Source organism: Saccoglossus kowalevskii, chromosome 6, assembly GCF_978046115.1.
Source record: "Saccoglossus kowalevskii chromosome 6, keSacKowa6.1, whole genome shotgun sequence".
NCBI classification, from domain to species: domain Eukaryota; kingdom Metazoa; phylum Hemichordata; class Enteropneusta; family Harrimaniidae; genus Saccoglossus; species Saccoglossus kowalevskii.
This window is the reverse complement of record NC_140646.1, coordinates 22,061,547-22,083,026: the sequence shown is the minus strand read 5'-3', so window position 1 is coordinate 22,083,026 and position 21,480 is coordinate 22,061,547. Positions and strand designations below refer to the sequence as shown.

The 21,480-nt window shown below is 35.1% G+C and overlaps 1 protein-coding gene and 1 long non-coding RNA gene across 3 annotated transcripts in view; one reads left to right on the top strand and one right to left on the bottom strand.

The window, feature by feature from the left end:
* LOC100375357 (CD109 antigen-like) overlaps window positions 1–21,480 on the bottom strand; it is a 45,941-nt gene that overhangs the window by 13,278 nt on the left and 11,183 nt on the right. The window contains exons 5-22 of one of the 2 annotated variants that reach the window (XM_085500190.1): window positions 19,130–19,203; window positions 17,725–17,862; window positions 17,472–17,511; window positions 16,949–17,033; window positions 15,479–15,602; window positions 14,753–14,983; window positions 14,261–14,440; window positions 13,599–13,775; window positions 13,182–13,373; window positions 10,271–10,420; window positions 9,945–10,130; window positions 9,377–9,455; window positions 5,694–5,871; window positions 4,679–4,796; window positions 4,243–4,356; window positions 2,038–2,136; window positions 1,478–1,621; window positions 52–193 (exon numbers count right to left, since the gene is read on the bottom strand). In XM_085500190.1, the coding sequence (XP_085356316.1) occupies window positions 52–193; window positions 1,478–1,621; window positions 2,038–2,136; window positions 4,243–4,356; window positions 4,679–4,796; window positions 5,694–5,871; window positions 9,377–9,455; window positions 9,945–10,130; window positions 10,271–10,420; window positions 13,182–13,373; window positions 13,599–13,775; window positions 14,261–14,440; window positions 14,753–14,983; window positions 15,479–15,602; window positions 16,949–17,033; window positions 17,472–17,511; window positions 17,725–17,862; window positions 19,130–19,203 (2,451 nt within the window). The remainder of the gene's footprint in view (window positions 1–51; window positions 194–1,477; window positions 1,622–2,037; window positions 2,137–4,242; window positions 4,357–4,678; window positions 4,797–5,693; window positions 5,872–9,376; window positions 9,456–9,944; window positions 10,131–10,270; window positions 10,421–13,181; window positions 13,374–13,598; window positions 13,776–14,260; window positions 14,441–14,752; window positions 14,984–15,478; window positions 15,603–16,948; window positions 17,034–17,471; window positions 17,512–17,724; window positions 17,863–19,129; window positions 19,204–21,480) is intronic. The other variant, XM_085500191.1, reaches the window with a different exon arrangement.
* LOC144347725 (uncharacterized) lies at window positions 11,318–12,020 on the top strand. Its single transcript, XR_014929812.1, has 2 exons — window positions 11,318–11,378; window positions 11,707–12,020. It is a non-coding gene; the product is annotated as an uncharacterized LOC144347725 (long non-coding RNA).

The window sequence follows — 21,480 nt, the reverse complement described above, 5'->3', positions numbered from 1 at the left end:
TATGCAACAAAAGCCATGTGTGAGGGAGTGTATTATTTTAGTATCACATACCTGTAACTAAAAGTTCAGCTCTGACGGATCCTTCTACTACACCAACAGGAGGTAAAGATATGGTGAAGATTTCCTCAGTTTGGTCTGTAGTAATCAGTTCTATCATGGCCGATTGTGTACTTGACACTGGCACTCCTTCAGGCTACAACAAATTAATTAAAAATCCTAATTATCAACCAGTCACAAATATCCTATACATTTACATACTAGTACATTTCATAAACTCTGACAAGTCATCCTTAATTTGATGATTCATTGCTTATGTGTGCAATTTTTTTTTTTATCATGCAGGTGCCTAATTTACTAACACAGCCAAGTTGCCCACACACTTCTTTAAGTCCCTATTGTAAATTTATTTTTTAATAATAATTAATTATTTTTGCTATCACTTCTTCAAACGTCATACAAAACCTTGTGCTTAATCTCTCACTCTCACGTATTCCCAACCGTTATGAATTATGATTTGCGATTCGTGAATCACCCTAACCCTAGTGTACTAGTTCCCAGTAATATATTTCGAGACGAGGCTCTTCATAGTCTACTAGTAGTTGGACACTAAAAGGAGGGTCCTCCGGAACGTCTGAAAAACACGAGTATCGAGTTCATGGTTTCCCCGGGTAATGTACTCGTTCTCAGTTCGTACGTCCGTATTCCATTTTCTCATTCGTGTAGCTTAGTGGTGTAGGCCACAGTGGCTCGTATATGCGGGTGCCAGCTTATACCAAATTTTCAGTTCATCGCCATTTTGACGATCGTCTTCACATCGTTTTTTATAGGGTTGACCCTTCTTGGGTAAAATCTGGGTTAGAGCTGAATCATCAGACAAAACAACATGAATATTAAAGTCCCTGTGTTTGAATGAGTGTTTTTTGAAATGAAAATTAGAAAAGAATATCCACATTTATATGCATTTATACAGCTATCTTGTATAACAGTTAGTCTGCAATGAAACTAACATGATTCTGAATTCTGAATATTTAAATAGTCGTTTACCATGAATAATGAATAATTGAATAATTATTATTCAATATTTTTAAAAATGTGTTCACCAACACAAATCAACATGAAAGCGCATGTAATATCCACCACCATATATGTTCAAATAAGCTCTATCCTGCTATGGAAAGTGAATGGAAACTGATATAATGTCATGATGAATATGGTCACAGCCAAAACTTGTGGGATGTGGGCTCGGTGGCAATATGCTCTGAATGTCGGCAGTCACAATTACCACATAAAAAAAGTCGATACAGACAACAGTTATATTCAATGTTCGAAAGTGATATGTAACAAAAAAAAAATTGAAAAAAACAATTGTGATAAGATATTAATGACCATGTCCATACAAAATCCTGAGGGTCTATAATGGTTCATCACATAATACAGACCAGTTACTTGCAAGGATAACCAACAGTTTAAATCTTACCTTAACTAACAGAAGCCTAGTGACTGCGTCGGCAGCATCAGATGACTGTGCAGAGATCGTCACCTCAATGAAGCCAATATCACGTGGGGTTATTGGGAATGAAAAGGACACTCCTTGTCCGGAATTCACCATTTTTGTATAGGTCTGTGAAACATACAAGAATCAGATTGCAAGTAATGTACATGGGAAATGTATTACTGCTAGATTTGTTATTGGGTCGATGTTTGTTTGGGAGCAGGGTCACCAACCAAATCCAAATACGCAACAGAGACAAGGATTTCATGAACAGATTAGAATTATCAAATTTACTACACGATAAGATGAGATACAAATATGGGTCAATTACTGATGTCCCAAGGCCACCTGTGGCAGTTTGATAATGCATGCTTAATTTTTAATACTTGTTATAATCACAGTCAAGTCAAATCGTAGAAAAATCAAAATTTGAGAACCTGTTACTATTCCAAGCTTTTATAATGAAGAATAATCAACTTCTACTTTACATGGTGAAAAATAAAATCTAAGTTTTGTTAGAATAATGACAAATTGATGGTTTGTACCTTATCTTCTGATGTGTACTGAGGCTCCAATTCGTTACCAGATGTAGCTGTGTATTGTATATTGTCATACTTATCAGATTTTGCCAGCGTCACTACAACCTACAGAGAATGGAGAAATATGCCCATTTAATCCAAAATAAACAAAAAAGTTATAGAAAGATACATAAAAATGTGCAAAATTTGAACATAATCAGTCAAAGCATGGCAGAGATATGGCGCTAGAACTGCATTCATTAAAACAAAATGGCCACCAGTCGGCCATTTTAAATCTGTTCTGAAAAATAAAATGACATGCATCAAGGTTCCATAATGTTCAATGTATGTACCAAGTTTGAACAAAATCCATCCATAAATGCTTGATTTTGATGATTTTTTAGCACAAAAATGGCAGATCGTTAAACAAATTGATGTGCATATGTATAATATTTCATAAACATGAAATTTTTGTGATTGGTTGTGATTGCCTAACAAATTTGTTAACAATAAATAATAAACACAAGAAAAAATGAGAAAAAACAAGCAGCCTATCGGCTGAGATAGCTCCGCTGTTAGCAATGCACATTTCAATTAAAGAACTGAAGACATCATTAGAAAATGAACAATATACATAGTATCAATGCAATGGGACTTACAGTTTTTAACAAGAAGTCGAAAATATCACTTTTTACCAAAAATGACAAAAATATTCACCAAAATTAGAGAATTGTGGATATCATCACGAAATGAACAAATCTGCGAAAGGTCTACATGTAGTATCTATATATGTAATATCAAAGCAATTGAATTTTTGGTTTTTAACAAGAGGTCGAAAATATCACTTTTTACCAAAAATTACAAAAATATTTACCAAAATTAGAGAATTGAAGATATCAACATGAAATGAACAAACCTAAGAGTCTCCCCAAGGTACATATACACCAAGTATCAAAGCATTCAGGCTTGTAGTTTTCAAGAAGAAGTTGAAAAAGTAAAACATTGACACAGACGACGGACAATCACTCATATGATAAGCTCCGCTCGACAAAGTCAACAGCAGAGCTAAAAAAAAATTTGTCAAATTCATTTTGCATACAATATATTCCTGAGAATCACATGTTTGAAATACTGAAACATGATGCAGCACAAAGACTGTGGTGTTTTTGGAAAGAACAGTGTATGTATATTAATGCAAATATAGGCTGCAGTTACATGTGTACGACTTTCCATATACCAAAAGAAAAACAAGCAGCCTCTCGGCTGAGATAGCTCCGCTGTTAGCAATGCACATTTCAATTAAAGAACAGAAGATATCATTAGAAAATGAACAATATGCATACCAGGGTAGTATCAATGCAATGGGACTTGCTGTTTTCAACAAGAATTCAAAAATATTATTTTTCACCATAAATGATTGTGGTTTTTAACAAGAAGTTGAAAATATCACTTTTTACCAAAAATGACAAAAATATTCACCAAAATCAGAGAATTAAAGATATCATTACAAAATGAACAAATCTGAGAGAGGTCCACATGTAGTACCTATATATGTAATATCAAAGCAATTGGACTTGCGGTTTTTAAAAAGAAGTTGAAAATATCACATTTTACCAAAAATATTCACCAAAATTAGAGAATTAAAGATATCATTACAAAATGAACAAATCTGAGAGAGGTCCACATGTAGTACCTATATATGTAATATCAAAGCAATTTGACTTGTGGTTTTTAACTAGAAGTCGAAAATATTACCAAAAATGACAAAAATATTCACCAAAATTAGAGAATTGAAGATATGATCATGAAATGAACAAATCTGAGAGAGGTCTACCCAAGGTACATATACACCAAGTATCAAAGCATTCAGGCTTGTAATTTTCAAGAAGAAGTCGAAAAAGTAAAACATTGACACGGACGACGACGGACGGACAATCACTCATATGATAAGCTCCGCTCGTCAAAGTCGACAGCGGAGCTAAAAATGCATAGCATCACCCAAAGTCAGTCGTATCACCAAAAACAGCTACAGCACCCCAAAGATAGCTGCATCATCAAAGAGCGCTGCATCATCTGAAGACAGCTGCATCACCAAACACAGCTGTAGCACCAAAACACAGCTGTAGCACCAAAACACAGCTGTAGCACCAAAACACAGCTGTAGCACCCAAAAACAGCATTTAATTAAACACTAGGTTTTGTGATGTCAACTGCAATGTAAGTGATGCATACCGATAAGTCTTTGCTCATATAGTTGAACACCAAGGCTTGCAAAACTAGATCTTCACCTCGTACCACAGAATACGGCATATTCAGCGTGATGAAGAACGGTTTGAACACTCGTAACTGCAAAGTAATAAACAATTAGAGCATTGTTGATATCATATAATGATATTATTTCCAAGAATATAATTAATTATTTGCATACTGTATGTAGTAATAATTAATTTTCACTAAAGGAATGATTCGGTGAAAATAAAATCCAGCGTATATACCTTTTTTCCTTTATTTTACATTCAACTCACCAAAATCAGTGAAAAAAGGTCTATTTAGCAAAAATAATTCCAAAAAGTATTTTACAGTATTTATGCCAATGATCATAAAGAAAAATACATTTATATTATTGTTAGATTTCAATACACATTTAATATTAAAAGAGAACTATTACCGTAGCTGGGGATGGAACCACACCGATTCCATTATCTGAGGACACAGAGAGAGCACTGGTCACCCATGAAGTGATGGTATCTGGAACAGTGCTAGTGAAGACTGCTTTACCATCATTTCTAAAATAAATGTAATATTCAAATTTCAAGAGGAGAAGAATAAAATCCAACAAGGGCTCAAATGTATATATACATTATTTTTGTGAACATGTGGTGTAGTGGTATTGGGTTTTACTTAATATATATACATGTACTTGTATGAGAGTTGTTTACACACAAAAAAGCCAAAACAGGCTTTCTATTTACATGTACATTATAGAGCAATGAATAATGCCTAGATGTACCACAGAGATGTAATTGAGGAGAAAACCATAATTGAGAGGGGTAGGAGTGTGAGTTAGTTATGAAAGTCAGCAGAATTGTCTGCTATTATAATAAATAGGTATAATTAATTTCACTGCAAATTAATTACATTTGGAGCATATACACCAGTCCCACATACTCGATCTAATAAGTATTGTAATTTGGCAAAAGAAAAAAATGTTCCACAAGACAAACTTTCAGGGATTCTTAAGACAACAAGACTTTGATAAAAATTTGCTGATACGTCTTCTCTATTTGTATCTTCATTTGATTTCTTCATGTTTTTATTGTTCATAAAGCCACCACGTTATCTCTATGCAAAGATACATTAACCACTATAAATTCTGGGAAATATTGAAATAGTGGTGTTCACAGACTGAAAGTTAAATGTTTTCAAAATGAAACTAGTATAATAATTAAAAGAAAAAATAACAAATCAAAATTTGTCAAGCATTGGAGGGTTCCTTGAAAAATTGTAATGGTATTTTTGTTTTCTGAAATGTTAGATCAGAACATGACCCCAGAACCACAAAACCACAGCTAATTTTACTCAACTGATATCTTCAAAATTAATATTTACAAAACAGGTAAAAAGAAAATGCATTAAATACTTTGAGAATTACTATACAGTACAAAGTCAAATACCCATCTTACCCTGTGATTTTATCTTCCCATAGCCATGTTTCTGGGAAGAATTTTCGAATTCGTTCTACTTTTTGCAGTTCACCACCACCACCATCTCCTCCTGCTGCTGCCTCTACTTCCGCTGTGTCATCCATCACACCATTGGCCATTTCAGGAGCCATGGCGAACAACATATCTTCGTCAGACCCTAAAGAGATAATGATAATGATAGTGACAGTTATGACAGTGGTCTGACTAAAGCCAGACAGGGGCTATGTGTTCATGATATGACAGTGGTCTAACTAAAGCCAGACAGGGGCTATGTGCTCATGTTATGACAGTGGTCTAACTAACGCCAGACAGGGGATATGTGCTCATGTTATGACAGTGGTCTAACTAAAGCCAGACATGGGGTATGTGCTCATGATATGACAGTGGTCTAACTAAAGCCAGACAGGGGCTATGTGCTCATGATATGACAGTGGTCTAACTAAAGCCAGACAGGGGATATGTGCTCATGTTATGACAGTGGTCTAACTAAAGCCAGACAGGGGATATGTGCTCATGTTGTGACAGTGGTCTGACTAAAGCCAGACAGGGGCTATGTGTTCATGATATGACAGTGGTCCAACTAAAGCCAGACATGGGGTATGTGCTCATGATATGACAGTGGTCTAACTAAAGCCAGACAGGGGCTATGTGTTCATGTTATGACAGTGGTCTAACTAAAGCCAGACAGGGGATATGTGCTCATGATATGACAGTGGTCTAACTAAAGCCAGACAGGGGCTATGTGTTCATGTTATGACAGTGGTCTAACTAAAGCCAGACAGGGGATATGTGCTCATGTTATGACAGTGGTCTAACTAAAGCCAGACAGGGGATATGTGCTCATGTTGTGACAGTGGTCTAACTAAAGCCAGACAGGGGATATGTGCTCATGTTGTGACAGTGGTCTAACTAAAGCCAGACAGGGGATATGTGCTCATGTTATGACAGTGGTCTAACTAAAGCCAGACAGGGGATATGTGCTCATGTTGTGACAGTGGTCTAACTAAAGCCAGACAGGGGATATGTGCTCATGTTATGACAGTGGTCTGACTAAAGCCAGACAGGGGATATGTGCTCATGTTATGACAGTGGTCTAACTAAAGCCAGACATGGGATATGTGCTCATGTTATGACAGTGGTCTAACTAAAGCCAGACAGGGGATATGTGCTCATGTTATGACAGTGGTCTAACTAAAGCCAGACAGGGCTATGTGCTCATGTTATGACAGTGGTCTGACTAAAGCCAAACGGGGGATATGTGCTCATGTTACAATGTATGACAGTGGTCTAACTAAAGCCAGACAGGGGATATGTGCTCATGTTATGACAGTGGTCTGACTAAAGCCAGATAGGGGCTACGTGCTCATGTTATGACAGATGACAGTGGTCTGACTAAAGCCAGATGGGGGCTATGTGCTCATGTTATGACAGTGGTCTGACTAAAGCCAGATAGGGGCTACGTGCTCATGTTATGACAGATGAAAGTGGTCTGACTAAAGCCAGACAGGGGCTATGTGCTCATGTTGTGACAGTGGTCTGACTAAAGCCAGACAGGGGCTATGTGCTCATGTTGTGACAGTGATCTGACTAAAGCCAGACAGGGGCTATGTGCTCATGTTGTGACAGTGGTCTGACTAAAGCCAGACAGGGGATATGTGCTCATGTTGTGACAGTGGTCTGACTAAAGCCAGACAGGGGCTATGTGCTCATGTTGTGACAGTGGTCTGACTAAAGCCAGACAGGGGCTATGTGCTCATGTTGTGACAGTGGTCTGACTAAAGCCAGACAGGGGCTATGTGCTCATGTTGTGACAGTGGTCTGACTAAAGCCAGACAGGGGCTATGTGCTCATGTTGTGACAGTGGTCTGACTAAAGCCAGACAGGGGCTATGTGCTCATGTTGTGACAGTGGTCTGACTAAAGCCAGACAGGGGCTATGTGCTCATGTTATGACATAACAAATCAAAGAAAGCTTAGAAGTTTTAGAGACGTATACAAGTTTAAGATTAGCCAATCAAACAAGAAGCTTGGCTTCTAATTTTGTCTGCTATTTGAAAAGCACAACATGCAAAAAATGTGATCTATATCATTGAAGTTTATAAAATAAATTTGATTTTACACATCTGTGGTTTTCAGACAAATTTATTCCAGAGCACCTCTACCACAAGTTCAATTTAAATCTTATTTTTTGAGATACCAGAAATTATCTAATAAAAGTTAAAGATTCAATAAGAATGTTTTTCAACATTAAACTAATTATGTCTGATTACCCAGAGCATCAAATTTCAATGAAATATGATGATTATGCACATTAGCAATTATACTAATTGAATCTTTAGTATTGTTCCCAGGTACTTCATATACCAATTCTTATTGAAATGCAATAATTGTTTTTTGAGATATAGGTAGAAAATTGGGTAATTATGCAAATTAACTAATTATTATGCATAGATATCTTAATAGTACTTGAGATTTTGTTTGGAAAAGCCAAAATTATTACACAAATTAGGTAATTAACATGCATAGAATTTTACCTAAAACTATTCAGGTCTGCAAATCTTTCCAAATCATCTATGTATCCAGTTTCAACATAATCTATTAAACCGTTCTTAAAATGTCAGTGGAACAGCTAAAAATTATCATGCAAATTAGGTAATTAATATGCACAGATTTAAACCAAAAACTAATCAACAAAATCCAATAAGACATTCAAACATACATACAGACGCATTAAACTGCAAAGACAAGAACAATAATAGCAGAAATAATATGTATGAATACATAGGAGGAAGGGACATGCAAGGGTGTCAAACATGACGCAACATACACAAGAGGTATTTTTCCCCTTCAATAAAGCTGTAAGCGCTACCACATTGCGCTGTGCATTTCAAAATGGACTAGTTACAATGAGAATTATAAGTATTCTGGCCATAATTACACATCAAGTTCATTGTCTGTTTACATAATCAGTGAAACGTAACAATTCTCTTTTATCTTGCAGCAGCCATTGCTACCTACTGGTGATCCAGGCCTTGAGTTTGCATCGAATGGAGATGTATCAATAAGGAATATTGTATGTACGATACATTGCAAAAGGAGCCCAAAAGCGTGGCTTGGAACAAAAATTAATCAGCAATGATCACTGCATAATAACCGCAAATTTGTTAGTATATGTCACAAGGTCCAAAAATAGGTGATTTTCCGTACAATTGCGAGATCTTGCGAGATGCATGAAAGACGCGCGTCGAACGTCTGTCGCAAAAATCGAACGATTTGATTTTGAACTAGAATTTTTTTATTTCGTAGCTTACATTCACCGGCCGATCTTCGACAGAGGAATATTGCTTCCGAATACCCTTACTTAATCGAAATTGCCTATCATCAAATGTGAACAGCACATTATTAAGCATGGAAATGTCCCCGAAATACTTTCGCGTTTGTCGAATCCCACACGATGTTTGACGCGACTACGACGCTATGACCTTTGTTTGTCCTGTTTTTATGTTCGATTTCACGCATAATGCGTGATTCTCGCAGTGAACGGAAAATGGTCTATTGAGAAGTAGGCATGCTAGTGGTTGAAAAGCATGTAGATAACATGTATAAAATCAGAAATCGTGTTGGGTACAGTGGTCATGTAGTTTATTTGACACCCTTACAAACCTTTATAGGACTTACTCCAATTATTTGTTGGAAATGCATCATACACCAAGGCATCTGACAGCACCAATAAACCAGCATTCTAATTAGAGATAATAATTCAGATAAAATACAGTCATTATAATTGTGTCAAGAAATTTAAACAAGATATTAACCCACCTAAATATTTAACGATAAAATGTTCAAAATTCAAATGAATATTAAATTAAAATTGAAAAGCGATTATAAATTGATACATACTATATGCAATTTGAAAAAAAATTGGACTAATAAATTTCTGGGAATATCATTAATTAAAGATGTTAATGACAAAAACATCAGCACACACACACATGTACAGTGGCAGATTTATTCAATTTGTTTTTGTATGATATAAAAAAATTATTAACTTATCTGGCGATTTTAAAGTTTGGCCCTCCCGATAAAAAAAAAATCCTGTATCAGCCCCTGATGCAGAACCCCATGCATTAATCTATTATCATATCAGAAAGCGTGAATAAAAAAGTAACCTTATTAACCTATTGAAACCACTGAAGCATATAGAGACGAAAGAAACTAACCGCCAACTTACACTGAATAAAGATGCAGCATCATTTCCACCCGGTGACCAATAACCTGGCCATATCATTCTCTTGCTTCTCTTCAATGCAGATCTTTTCTTTCTTCTAAACATTATCATATCATTCATCGGCATTGGTCCACCACCACCCCATCCTAGTGTTTCTTCATCTTCATATGTCCTGATTTCATCAATTACCTGGAAGTGAATACACGTAGGACATTTAATTTACGTCAAAAAAATGGAACTAATAAAAACAAGATATTTTCATATCATAAATAAGGATGGTGCATTTAAGCAAAGAAAGAGGATATGGTGACTATACATAAATGACAAACCTGTTGCTGTGTAATGTCATTGCCGCCTCTCAATAACAATACACTTTGATCCACAGCTAGAATAGCAACATAGGAATTGGGGCTGGAGTTCACAACGATGTTCACTTCATCAGCCGGCAAGGCTTCATCTGTACTCAATTCTAAGGCAACCTAAAGTTGAAAAAGAAATAAGCAGTTTAAATAGTAATCAATATATGTAGCTAAAGGACACTTCACTGAAGTGTTTTGATACGAATGTGTTGATCAACAAATATTACACCACAAAGCCCTTAGAGCAGGATGTTCACAAGTAAATGTTTGGGGAAATCTTGAGATTGGACTCCACAATAGAGACTATATCTGAGTGATGATGAGTGAAATTACACAGGTGAAAGATCTATGTAATAAATATGACAAGACATGAATGTCACAGCATAGAGTGGAACAAGTCATTGAAAATGACACAGTCCCCGTTAAATTTTTGAAAGTTCTCTTTGTGCTCGTCATATTAAAGCGGAGGGGTTGTCGCGAGCGTGTCCTTTAAACTTGAGTTGAAAGTGCAGTGTTCTCCCCAAAGCGTTTTAGCGGGGCCGCTACTCTATTATTTATGCCGCTACTCTGAGAGATTGCCCACTACTCTGAGAGATTGCCCGCTACTCTGTGGCATTTCCTGTTACTCTTTGTTTTAGCTTGTAAATACACGTGTGAATCTGTTAGTCAGCGTCATCAGCGTCCGGTACTGTGAGCCAAATCAGGTGTGAATGGAAACATGTCAGTGATTACGCAAAGACAATGGACTAATACAGCTTCGTACTTTGACAATAAACACTTTCGCCCAATTTAATTGGGGTAATAGCGAGTATTTTCTCAGTAGCATATTCGGCTGGAAGAAGCAACGATGTCAAACAGCAAAAATATTACGTCGTGGTTCCGCGTAGAACGCCCTGCTGGGCCCCTGGTTGCGAGCGATAAACCCACCAGCAACGCGGTCACCGGTACCCCTGTCGGCAGTGGTACTAAACGTGTCCAAGATGATGTTACAACGAAAGGTGCAAAAAATTAAACTCTGAATTTGATGCACAATGGACAACAAAATATACGTGGCTGAGAGAAACATCCGATGGCAAAGGTAAAAAAAAGTATTTATTTGTAGTGTTTTACTTGGAAGCGTATTTTGACCTAGTTTAGTAAACTTTTGTATGGCTTCATTTTTTGCCGATCGTCGAAACATTTTTTTGAAAATGACTTTCTTTCTGGAAGTTCAAAAATTGTTGGCTACGATTTATCAAAATAACTACTAGTAGTATTGTGTTTTGAAATAGTTGGGTAAATTTTATCGTGGCAATTTTTTAGTTTAGCGACTTTTCAAAATGGCGGCAATTTGTTTATTTTCGTGTTGATCATGACGATATTTTTTAAATACAAGTATTGACTCGCTCCTATTTCTTATCTTTTAGGAATGCTGTGTCACATATGTGGAAAATTCAACTTAAAAACATCCAGAAATAGTTCTTTGGTATGGAATTCTATGCCATGTATAAATATTACGAAATATGCTATCGATAAACACGCACACTCGGAGATGCACAAGAAGGCCATGTCATTAGAAGTGGGAAGCAAAGAAAATCACGGCGTTCTCAAAAGCTGCAGATCACTGGGCTTCCATGAAAGTCCGAAGAATCAACATTACATAGAAATCACACAGCAGCAGATTCATTTAATCTTGTACATAAATTTGTTAAAAAATAAAGACACATTTTCATCCATGCAAGCCTGTCATTATTGTTTTCTTTACCTCCAGACATATGCTAATGATATGTAAATTATATGCAAATTAGCCGCCACTCTGATACATTTTTCTGGGGAGAACACTGAAGTGGCGTATACAACAGATTGTTTATTTACATCAAAACACATGTTCCGTGTAGTAGTAATATGGCCAAAAATAAAAACAGCCGTTAATCGGCCATCTTTGATCTGATTATGAAACACACTGATATGTATGATGTATGTGCCAAATACGGATGAAAATGGTACATAAATTGTGGAAATATAGTAGTAAGGCCAAAAAGTCAGATGGCTGTCAATCGGCCATCCTTGACCAGATTTTGAAACAAATTGTCATGGACATGCATCCTAACATGTATAAAGTACATGTATGTGCCAAATTTGACAGAGCACATCCAAGATACCACATAAAAAAAAAACAAGATGCCTGCCAATCAACCATCTTTGATCCAATTGCAAAATAAATCGTCATGGACATGTATCCTAACATGTATAATCTATGTACCAAATTTGAATGACAACTGACAAAGCATGTCCAAAATACAACATTTTCAAAAAACAAGATGGTTGCCAGTCGGCCATTTTGAATAGAATCGCTAAACCACTGCATGTGCATATGTCCCACATAAAGTACTAGGCACATGCAAAGAATGAACTGAATCGGTCAAAGGGATTCTGAGATACGACTCCGGACGGACGGACGGACGGACGGACGCACAGACACACAGACGCACGGACAGAGACCGAATTATAAGTCCCCGTTTTCGGACTTCGTCTGAACGGGGACTAAAAAGTCATCTATGCATACAGCAAAGCATATGTACCAAGAGTAATCATCTAATTAGAATGTAGAAAAAAATATGGAAGTTACTTATAATGACTCTTTAAAGAAACAATTTAAAGGAATAATTCAAAAACAGATGTAAAGTAGAATATGCTGAAGTTATTCATGCAGTTAATTTATATTGAATGAACTAACTCTCATATTCACAAAATTTATTTTATCATGAACTTCGAAATCGACTTGCATATCCCCCCTATTTTGATGAATGGTTTAGCCCTAATTAAACATAAATATGATTTTGCAGAGGGTGAGAGACGTTGGCAATGAAAGATTTGACAGTTTCTCAGTTTTCATGCTTACCTGATTTTCAAATGTACCTTCCACATTAATATTCATTGTGTCCACGACAACCTCTCCATCATTACGAACATAGTAAACGACAACTTTGGCGGTAGGAGCCATTTCGTGAGTGGCAGTCAAATGGAAATCCATTGTTGACGCGCCAGCTGCATTGACAGTACCTGTTGTGACAATGGTACCACGCGACTTGACCTGTAATAAACAATTATCACTCTAATTAGAATAATTATTCAAGGGCAAATAAATCTGGGGTCTACAATTTCAGTGTGGGGATATATAGTAAGCTCTAGCTTAAGAACAAATCTTATGTGACATTACATAGGTTGGTTCTACTAAAAATAACAATTTACTGAAATCATACTTGACACTATCGAGGTTACAACATTTACACAATATATTCAAATACAGTAACTTTACCTCAAAGACAAAGTTATAAATGGATTCTGTTGCTCGAACGGTAAATGCGACATTATCACCAGCTGACAGACTGTCAGTTGCTGTCGTCAGTTGCAAGTAATTACTGCTTGGCGACAAGGCTTTTTCTGCATATATATTTGATCTCTGCCATTCATCAGTATTGTCATAGTACCATGCCTAGTAACAAAAACAAAACAAAACAAATACTATACACATAACCCTTTGAGCTCCTAATTTTTTTTCGCTTAGATTCATGTAAATTTGTTCACTTTTTTAGTAATTTTCACAGAAATCTATCTTAAATTTGGCCCAAACTGATAAAATTGCTTTACATTGCTTTTAGTTTTTGATAACAAATTTTGAAATTTTCGCAACAGCACCTGGCTTTTAACAGACATAATTTGTCAAGACGACAGAGGATAATGGGCGACTGAGGACATTGTAAAAAATGCAGACCCAATACAAGAGAAGTCAATCACTGGACAATGAAGTACTTTGAGACTTGTCACGAGTGTGATGACATGGAAATAAATATTTCATGACTAAAATGAGCACGCACAAGCACTCACAAAATGGTAATTATTCTGTCTGCACGACCAATAAGAAATCAATATTTGTGACTGTTAAACAAGTCGTCCATATGCATAGTTAGTAATACTTACTGAAACTGAAATAGACTGTGTACGAGGAGGAACATCAGGAATGGTAATTGTGACGAGACCAGTGTCAGGAACACTCAATTCAAGTTCGTTAGCGGAATTACTATCATACTTAGTAGATACTTGCACCTGTCGACTATCAGACGCTCTTAATGGGGTACCATCTTGTAACGTGACAGACACCTATGGAGAAATACATTAGGGATGGAGACCACAATTTTGATTCAATCAAAAAAATGAAAAAAAAAAAACGTAATGTCCACAGCTTAGAACTCATTGTCCAATGACACACTTACAAACAAACGAGAGTTAACCAACTGAGTATAACAACTCTATGCACTGTTTTCAATAACTTGTATATCTTCTATGTCCAGTTTTACAAGAAAAATCACAAACTTACCAATTCTGATTTTCATCTTACATGTATATACTTTACCTGTGATTTAGAAATGATTCACTTTTCGTAAAAAAACGCAAATTTGTATAAACACTTACAAAGGCATTAAATGTTAGTCCGGGTTTAAAATTGTCAGGAGTCATCTCCAGGAATTCCACTTTAACTGGCTTATTATGACAGGTTACAGTTGTTGTCGTCTCCTGGCTTAGACCAGTTAATGTTTCCGTTACCACGGCAGTGACAGATAGTTCAGATGCATCAGGATAAATGCCATTGTTCAGGGATTCCAAATCAGACTTTTTAATCTCAAAATCAGCGCTGCCATCCAGCTGTATTAGAAATTAGAAATTATTATAACCCAAGCATGTGACAGATAGTTGCAGCATCCACATGACTCCCCAGTCTAAGCAGAGGACAGTAGAGCTTTGTAACACAAAAGTTTACAATCAATGCTTAAAGCGAGAGGGTCGTCACATGTGCATGTGCGGGAATCGAGTCCCAAGCGACGATAACAACACACGCTAAAAACGCAAAGGCTCATGGGTAGACGCTTGTTTTTAAACAGTGACACGCTATGGCCATTTGAAGCATGGGCAGGTGACGACTCCCCCGCTTTAATCAAATGGGAATAATCTCAGTGTAAATCTGGAATTTGAATTGAATTTCAGGAAAGTCACATGAAAAAATAATATGCAGTGTACACACATGTTAAATGATTATACCTTCATATACAAATTTTCCAATTAGCAAAAAATTGTCTCTCAGAAAATTAAATTGATTCACAATATTTTTAAAAAGTACGACAGTTTTAACAACATCGTTACCGTGGAAATGGTAATTTCTTTACTCCTTCCATTATTATATGATTCCTGCATGAAACCTCCATACAAGTCAACCAAAGACAGAGTGATTAGGACAGAGCCTTTAACTGGTTTTCCATACGTGTATCTGAAATATAATACACAATTTAATCATACAAAGACACATAGGACAAGAATGAGACTTATAGACGTATGATTATAGTCCATTATAATCCTGACTGGCATGTGTAAATACAAGTTGTTCCCACCATAAAATACATGCCATCTTGAATTCATAAATAATAAATTCTGTGTATTTTTGTCTTGTGACCCGGGAATGGTGATGATCTGAATCAGATAACTAAAAAAATATTTGTGTCTTGCCCAATGAAAAATGGTTGACACTTTTGCAGCTATTATTGGATAAATTTACATTTATTCATCAAAATCTTTCCTTGCAACTTTTGAAAAAAAAATTTTTTGAGGGAAAATTGCTGATGGCGGTTGTTGTGGCTTTCCTAACAATCATTAGAAAGTAACAACTTCAGTTGAAATGAAAAACCCAGTGTGCTGTCTAACGGGACTGATTTTGTAAGGATCCTTAGTCAAAATGGAACTCCCTAAAATCAAGATGACTGAGTTCGTTAATTGACTGCTAGAGAGAACGGACTTCAAGAAAAAAATAAAATTGTATGTGACTATATACCGGTAGATGACTTGAGACAGGAATAAAAATCTTGCGGCTCCCGATTTTCTACATTCTTACACTTATTTTGTATATAAAATGTGAATTTCATTTTACTAAATTACAAATTCCACAAAAATAATAAAATGTTTTCAAACTCACTATAACAATTTACAATTTTTTTTTTGCGTCAATGATGCGCCGAATTAGTACAAATACATATAGTTGCATCACAGCAACTGTTTACGCGACAGTTAGGCGTCATATCAGCTTAGAGGGCACACTGGAAGAAACCATACAAAAAAGATCATAAACAGCAATTTTTCTTCACATCATCATAGTTACTATAGTTACTATGGAAATCAAAGTACCAAGTGTCACATCACCAACAATGTTTGTAGGAATATTGCAATGGAAACCAAAAATCAGCAGTTTTAGTTCTAGTAAGCCCAATGTAGAGAAAAGTTTTTTTGCTAGTCTTCCAAGTTTGCTACATTTTAAGTCAAAATTAGTGGTTAAGTCACAGAGCTTGGCATAAATAAACAACACAAGCATCAAGAAAAAAAAAAGTTTTGGTCTAGTAACTTATAATAAGTTATACACATCGCTAACTAAAAGCCCCCGTGGATTGCCAAAATAGAGAAAAATAATGTCAGCAGTCCAAAAAGTTGTTCCTTGATGATTAAAAAAATTCTAGTTTATATTTCACTATTTCACTGGGAAATTAGCAGCCATCACAATTACACAATGAGTAATTAGCTGATGTAACCATGGCAACATAATATTCAGCTATATATTGAAATACTCACTCAGCTTTGACTGTAGCTCCAGCGATGGGGACAGTGGCGTCCAGGAATGATGGCAACGTCAAGCTCACCTCATACTTGGGTAAAACTGCAGAAGCAAAGAGGGATAACAATTCAACCAGGCATTAAAATTAAAAACAATATCAGGATGTCAATTGAGGAAAGTCACCCCACTCTGAAAAACTGGATGTCCACATTAAAATATGGTTGTTACGTTTAACATGAATTTGCATTACCTTTCTCAAATAAACCTAAATAATATTTACCAAACAATAAGTCCAGAAATTGACTATTACTATGACAACAGAATATAACACAGTGATAAGTGAATTTAATTTCACGGTTGTTTCAATGAGCAACTGGGGTTCATATTTGGTTACTCCATGTGGTTGCCCCTGACAACACTATCAATTTCAGCCAGAAATAGACATTTGTTTATTACACTCAGTTGATGTCATTTTTTAAGCATCCTTAGTTTCTAATTTGAAAATGTTGAACAAGTTGAACAATTAAAGACAAAACATACCATATTCGTCGATGACAAACTCCTTTTCTTCAGAAACACCCTAAAAAGAGAAACGGAACAAAACCTTAGATACTAGTACACTGCTATCTTACAACCTACTTTTTACAGGATAATATCATCTGACCATAGGGGGCGCTGTAACCCAAACTAACCAACACATAACAGAAAATATTTTTTTATTTTTTTATATTTTGTTTGAAGAATGCATTACCCACCAGCAACGAGAAGAAGCAAATCTTGTAATAATACATACACTTTCTGTCGCAGTTACATCTATTATCCATGTGCCAAGTACTGGTTCTTTTGACGTAACCATTTCGTTCTGAATCACACCAAATCCATCAGAATCCTCAAGATCCTTCCATTGTTTAATGACGTTACCATTGGGATCCTACGGATGTGAACAAGGTCGGAATTACCCTGTGGCTTCAAGCAAGGATTAGATTGGATCAAAAGGTACATGACTTCTCCGATTCAACAAGGTGGCCAATAATAATGACCATAATTAAGATCCCTGAGACCGCACCATGGAATCTTGGGATACTATTGTTACATTAACAATGTAATTAAAATGATTCAATGTTCCCCTATTAAATGCAATACAGTGATCATATGACAACTGTATTTACAACTTTCCCTTGGTTGTCATGACAACTCAATACAACATACATGTGCATACAGTGAATTTCTGACGTAACACAGTGTACATGACAGAGCCAATTACATGTCGCTATAAGTGGATGAAATTAACACCTACAATTTTGGGTAATTATTCTCTTTAAATATTAAAATTTGAAAAAAATGTGTGGATACTGGATTTTGAATGTTTGGGTTCAATTCTCAATTTAAAACGGTTGCCAGGGTCGGGGCTTCAATGCAATAGGAAATTTACAAAGTCATTGTTTAAATAGCAACATCTTTTCAACAAAAATATCAATAATTTGAAGTGCTGCGAAACTGTTTGCATTGTTTAAATAGCAAATAATTAATAAATAAACGCTGCTCGGACTGATAAATATGATATATACATTGTAGTAGATATGGCTCTTTATCGATAGCATAGAAATAAATGTTTAAACGTATAGGTAAAACATAAGAACGTAAATAGCAACATCTTTTCAACAAAAATATCAATAATTTGAAGAGCTGTAAAACTGTTTGCATGTTTACAAGATGGTATGGAAAATGAAAAGACAAAATTCTGATATTTTGCGGAGATAACAAAAGAAAATACTAATTTCAAAGCTTGTTTCCATGGATACTGTAATTTGGTGAATACTCCATATTGTTTACTTTGGTAGCCATGGAGATTGAAAAATTGGTCCAAATTGCTATTAAAATATAAGGTATCCCAAGTTGTTTATGTCAAACAGTCATACACATCAAAAGTGAGATATAGATACCAATGGTTCTGAGAATGTCAAAAATAATAAATATAAGACAGACAAACAAATGTACAACTATAGAGGAAACACAGGTTATTAAGTTACATACTACCCAGTAGTAAAATTATAGGTTATCAATACCACTTCCACAGTCTGATTTTATCATACCAAATTTTTAAAGTTTTATCAACATTTTGATTTTCAAAAAAAAGTCTATCTTTAATAGTCAAAATTGTTAAACATTAGTAAAAATATCAGTCAAAGCAATCCTACCTTTATCTGTACATCAAATGTTCCAGTATATGTATTCAAACCAGACGGAGAAATAGCCAAGGCACGAAATTTCACTGTGGATAAAAAGATTTAAAAAAATTTACTCAATGTGCAGCAATTCATTAAAATAAATAATTGATTTAATTTGGTTGTTTGTTTATGTACTCTGTTTTGAACTCAAAAATTAAAACCTGATAGATATAAAACTATAGAGTGATTTTTCATAACTATTTTTTTTTTTAAATGTTTTAGTATCTATTACAATTTGGTGTGCATTTGTTAAGTAGTAACATTTTTTAGAATGCAGAAATTTATCAAACATCATGCACTGACTGAGATATACTTCATTTATACCATGATATCTCTGACACAAGTGAAACAAATCTGGTAAGTTTCCTCTGCGTAGTACTGATTCGATCTTTATTTTTTGCTTTCTGAATTAGAATAAACATATACACTAATTTGCATATTGATTGAGGGATAGCAGGGCTACATTGATTTGGTAATTTAAATGGTCATTTTCTGTGATGAATATTTTGATGTAAAAAACAAAACAAAGATTTAGAAAGTGTGATTTAATAGTTAATTGAAATTAATGTGAATATGCAAACTTAGTCTGAAATTTATTCTGATAATTTAATGGAATAATTAGAAATAGCTATGGATTTTTTACTGCTTATCCGGTCAAGTCAAAGTAAAAACAGCTGGGGCTGGCTGGATAATGGATAAAGTATGAAATGTCCATTTTAATTAACAGTTCCTAAAAAGAGTCAACCGCATTAACGTAACAATAAAATACATGACGCAGTGCTGTTTTTTCTGTTTTCAAACCATATGCTCAGTGTTCATTCTCAGATTTTACATTTCCAGTGCGACGGTGCAATTACCACCCCAGTCGCGACGCTAACAACAAGGTCAGTGATCAAAGATGGCACCGAAGCCCTGAGGTGTGTTTAACAAAACATTTTAATTCAATAAAATAAGTATGTAGCTGTTCTAAAAACTGGGCAAAAGTTTTGAATGCCTTTGAGTTTTTATTTATCTTCAGACGTTGATTCAGAAGACAAAACATTTTGTCAAAAACAATGCTATTTTAATCTTTCCTTTAGGTGATGACGAGAATAATCTTACAAGATCTGCGCCTTTGGGTATACATATAGTTATGTTCATGGGAAAATGCCAGGAACATTAGACAGATTAATTTGTTGCACATACAGGTAGCTAAAAGCTAGTATTTCATGGTATCAGTAGGTGATATTTCTTTAAGTTGGAACTTGTTTTTATGGATTTTTTCGTATCTGGTCTATTAGGTACAGTACAAGCACTTACATAAATAACAGACGTATTATTTACGCACACTGCACATATTTACATGAGGAGTGTTTGATTCATACGTACAAAATGGTTCTAATTTGAGTGTTGCCTGTTTATTTAAAAAAAAATAATTCTCGTATATTTTTTAAATTTTTATCAAAATATGTGCGCATTGTAAGGTTCTGTCTGTTTGGTCAAAAAATAACATAATATTGATAAAATCTGATTTTTTACAAGAAATTAGGGTTAAGCTAAACATTTTTTTTTCATTTGTTTATCAACTTGAAACAGATACAACATCTGATCTTGCACCATTATTTATCAACAGGTTGATTTTTCACAGAATATATATATTTTCAGTGAACATCGATAATAATCAGCTATGGATATAAAGAGTTGAAAAGTTTAACATGATGTTGTTCGTGCAAATCGGAATAAATTAAAGCTCCTAGCAAACTGAAACTGGGATTGTATGAACGCTATACAAATTGCAGACAGTTGAGTTCATAGCTCGACCTTAAGTACGATAACCGACATATGACAGAAGAGAACAATTATGTTGTCATGGTGAAATACACCAACAAAACTTCACCCTTGCCTCAGGCACAATAGGTTTTCAGATCTATGACATTTAAGGCAATCTATTTATTTTTCACCTTTGAATTGAACGTCAACTGAACACAATGAAGCAGCCTATTGACTGTTTTTACATGTTGTGTGCTGGCTAAAATCAAAACAATTTTTTTTATTTTTTCCAATGGTGCCATCTTTATTTTATGCTGTTGCTCAGGGCATCCAGATAAAAAGTATGGTCACCAGACTAGTTTCTGCACAAAAAATGGGTTGAACACCCAGGAAAATGTCCATTTTTATTTTACCATTGGTTCCTATAATAAATAAGTATCATCATTAAATTTTGTTCACGTACAAAAGAAGAAAAAACCTTGAAGTATAGTATAGAGATTTTATGAAATACATGACATGTAATGCTTTAACATGTAAAAAATTATAAAATGACAATTTTTGCAAATTTTCAG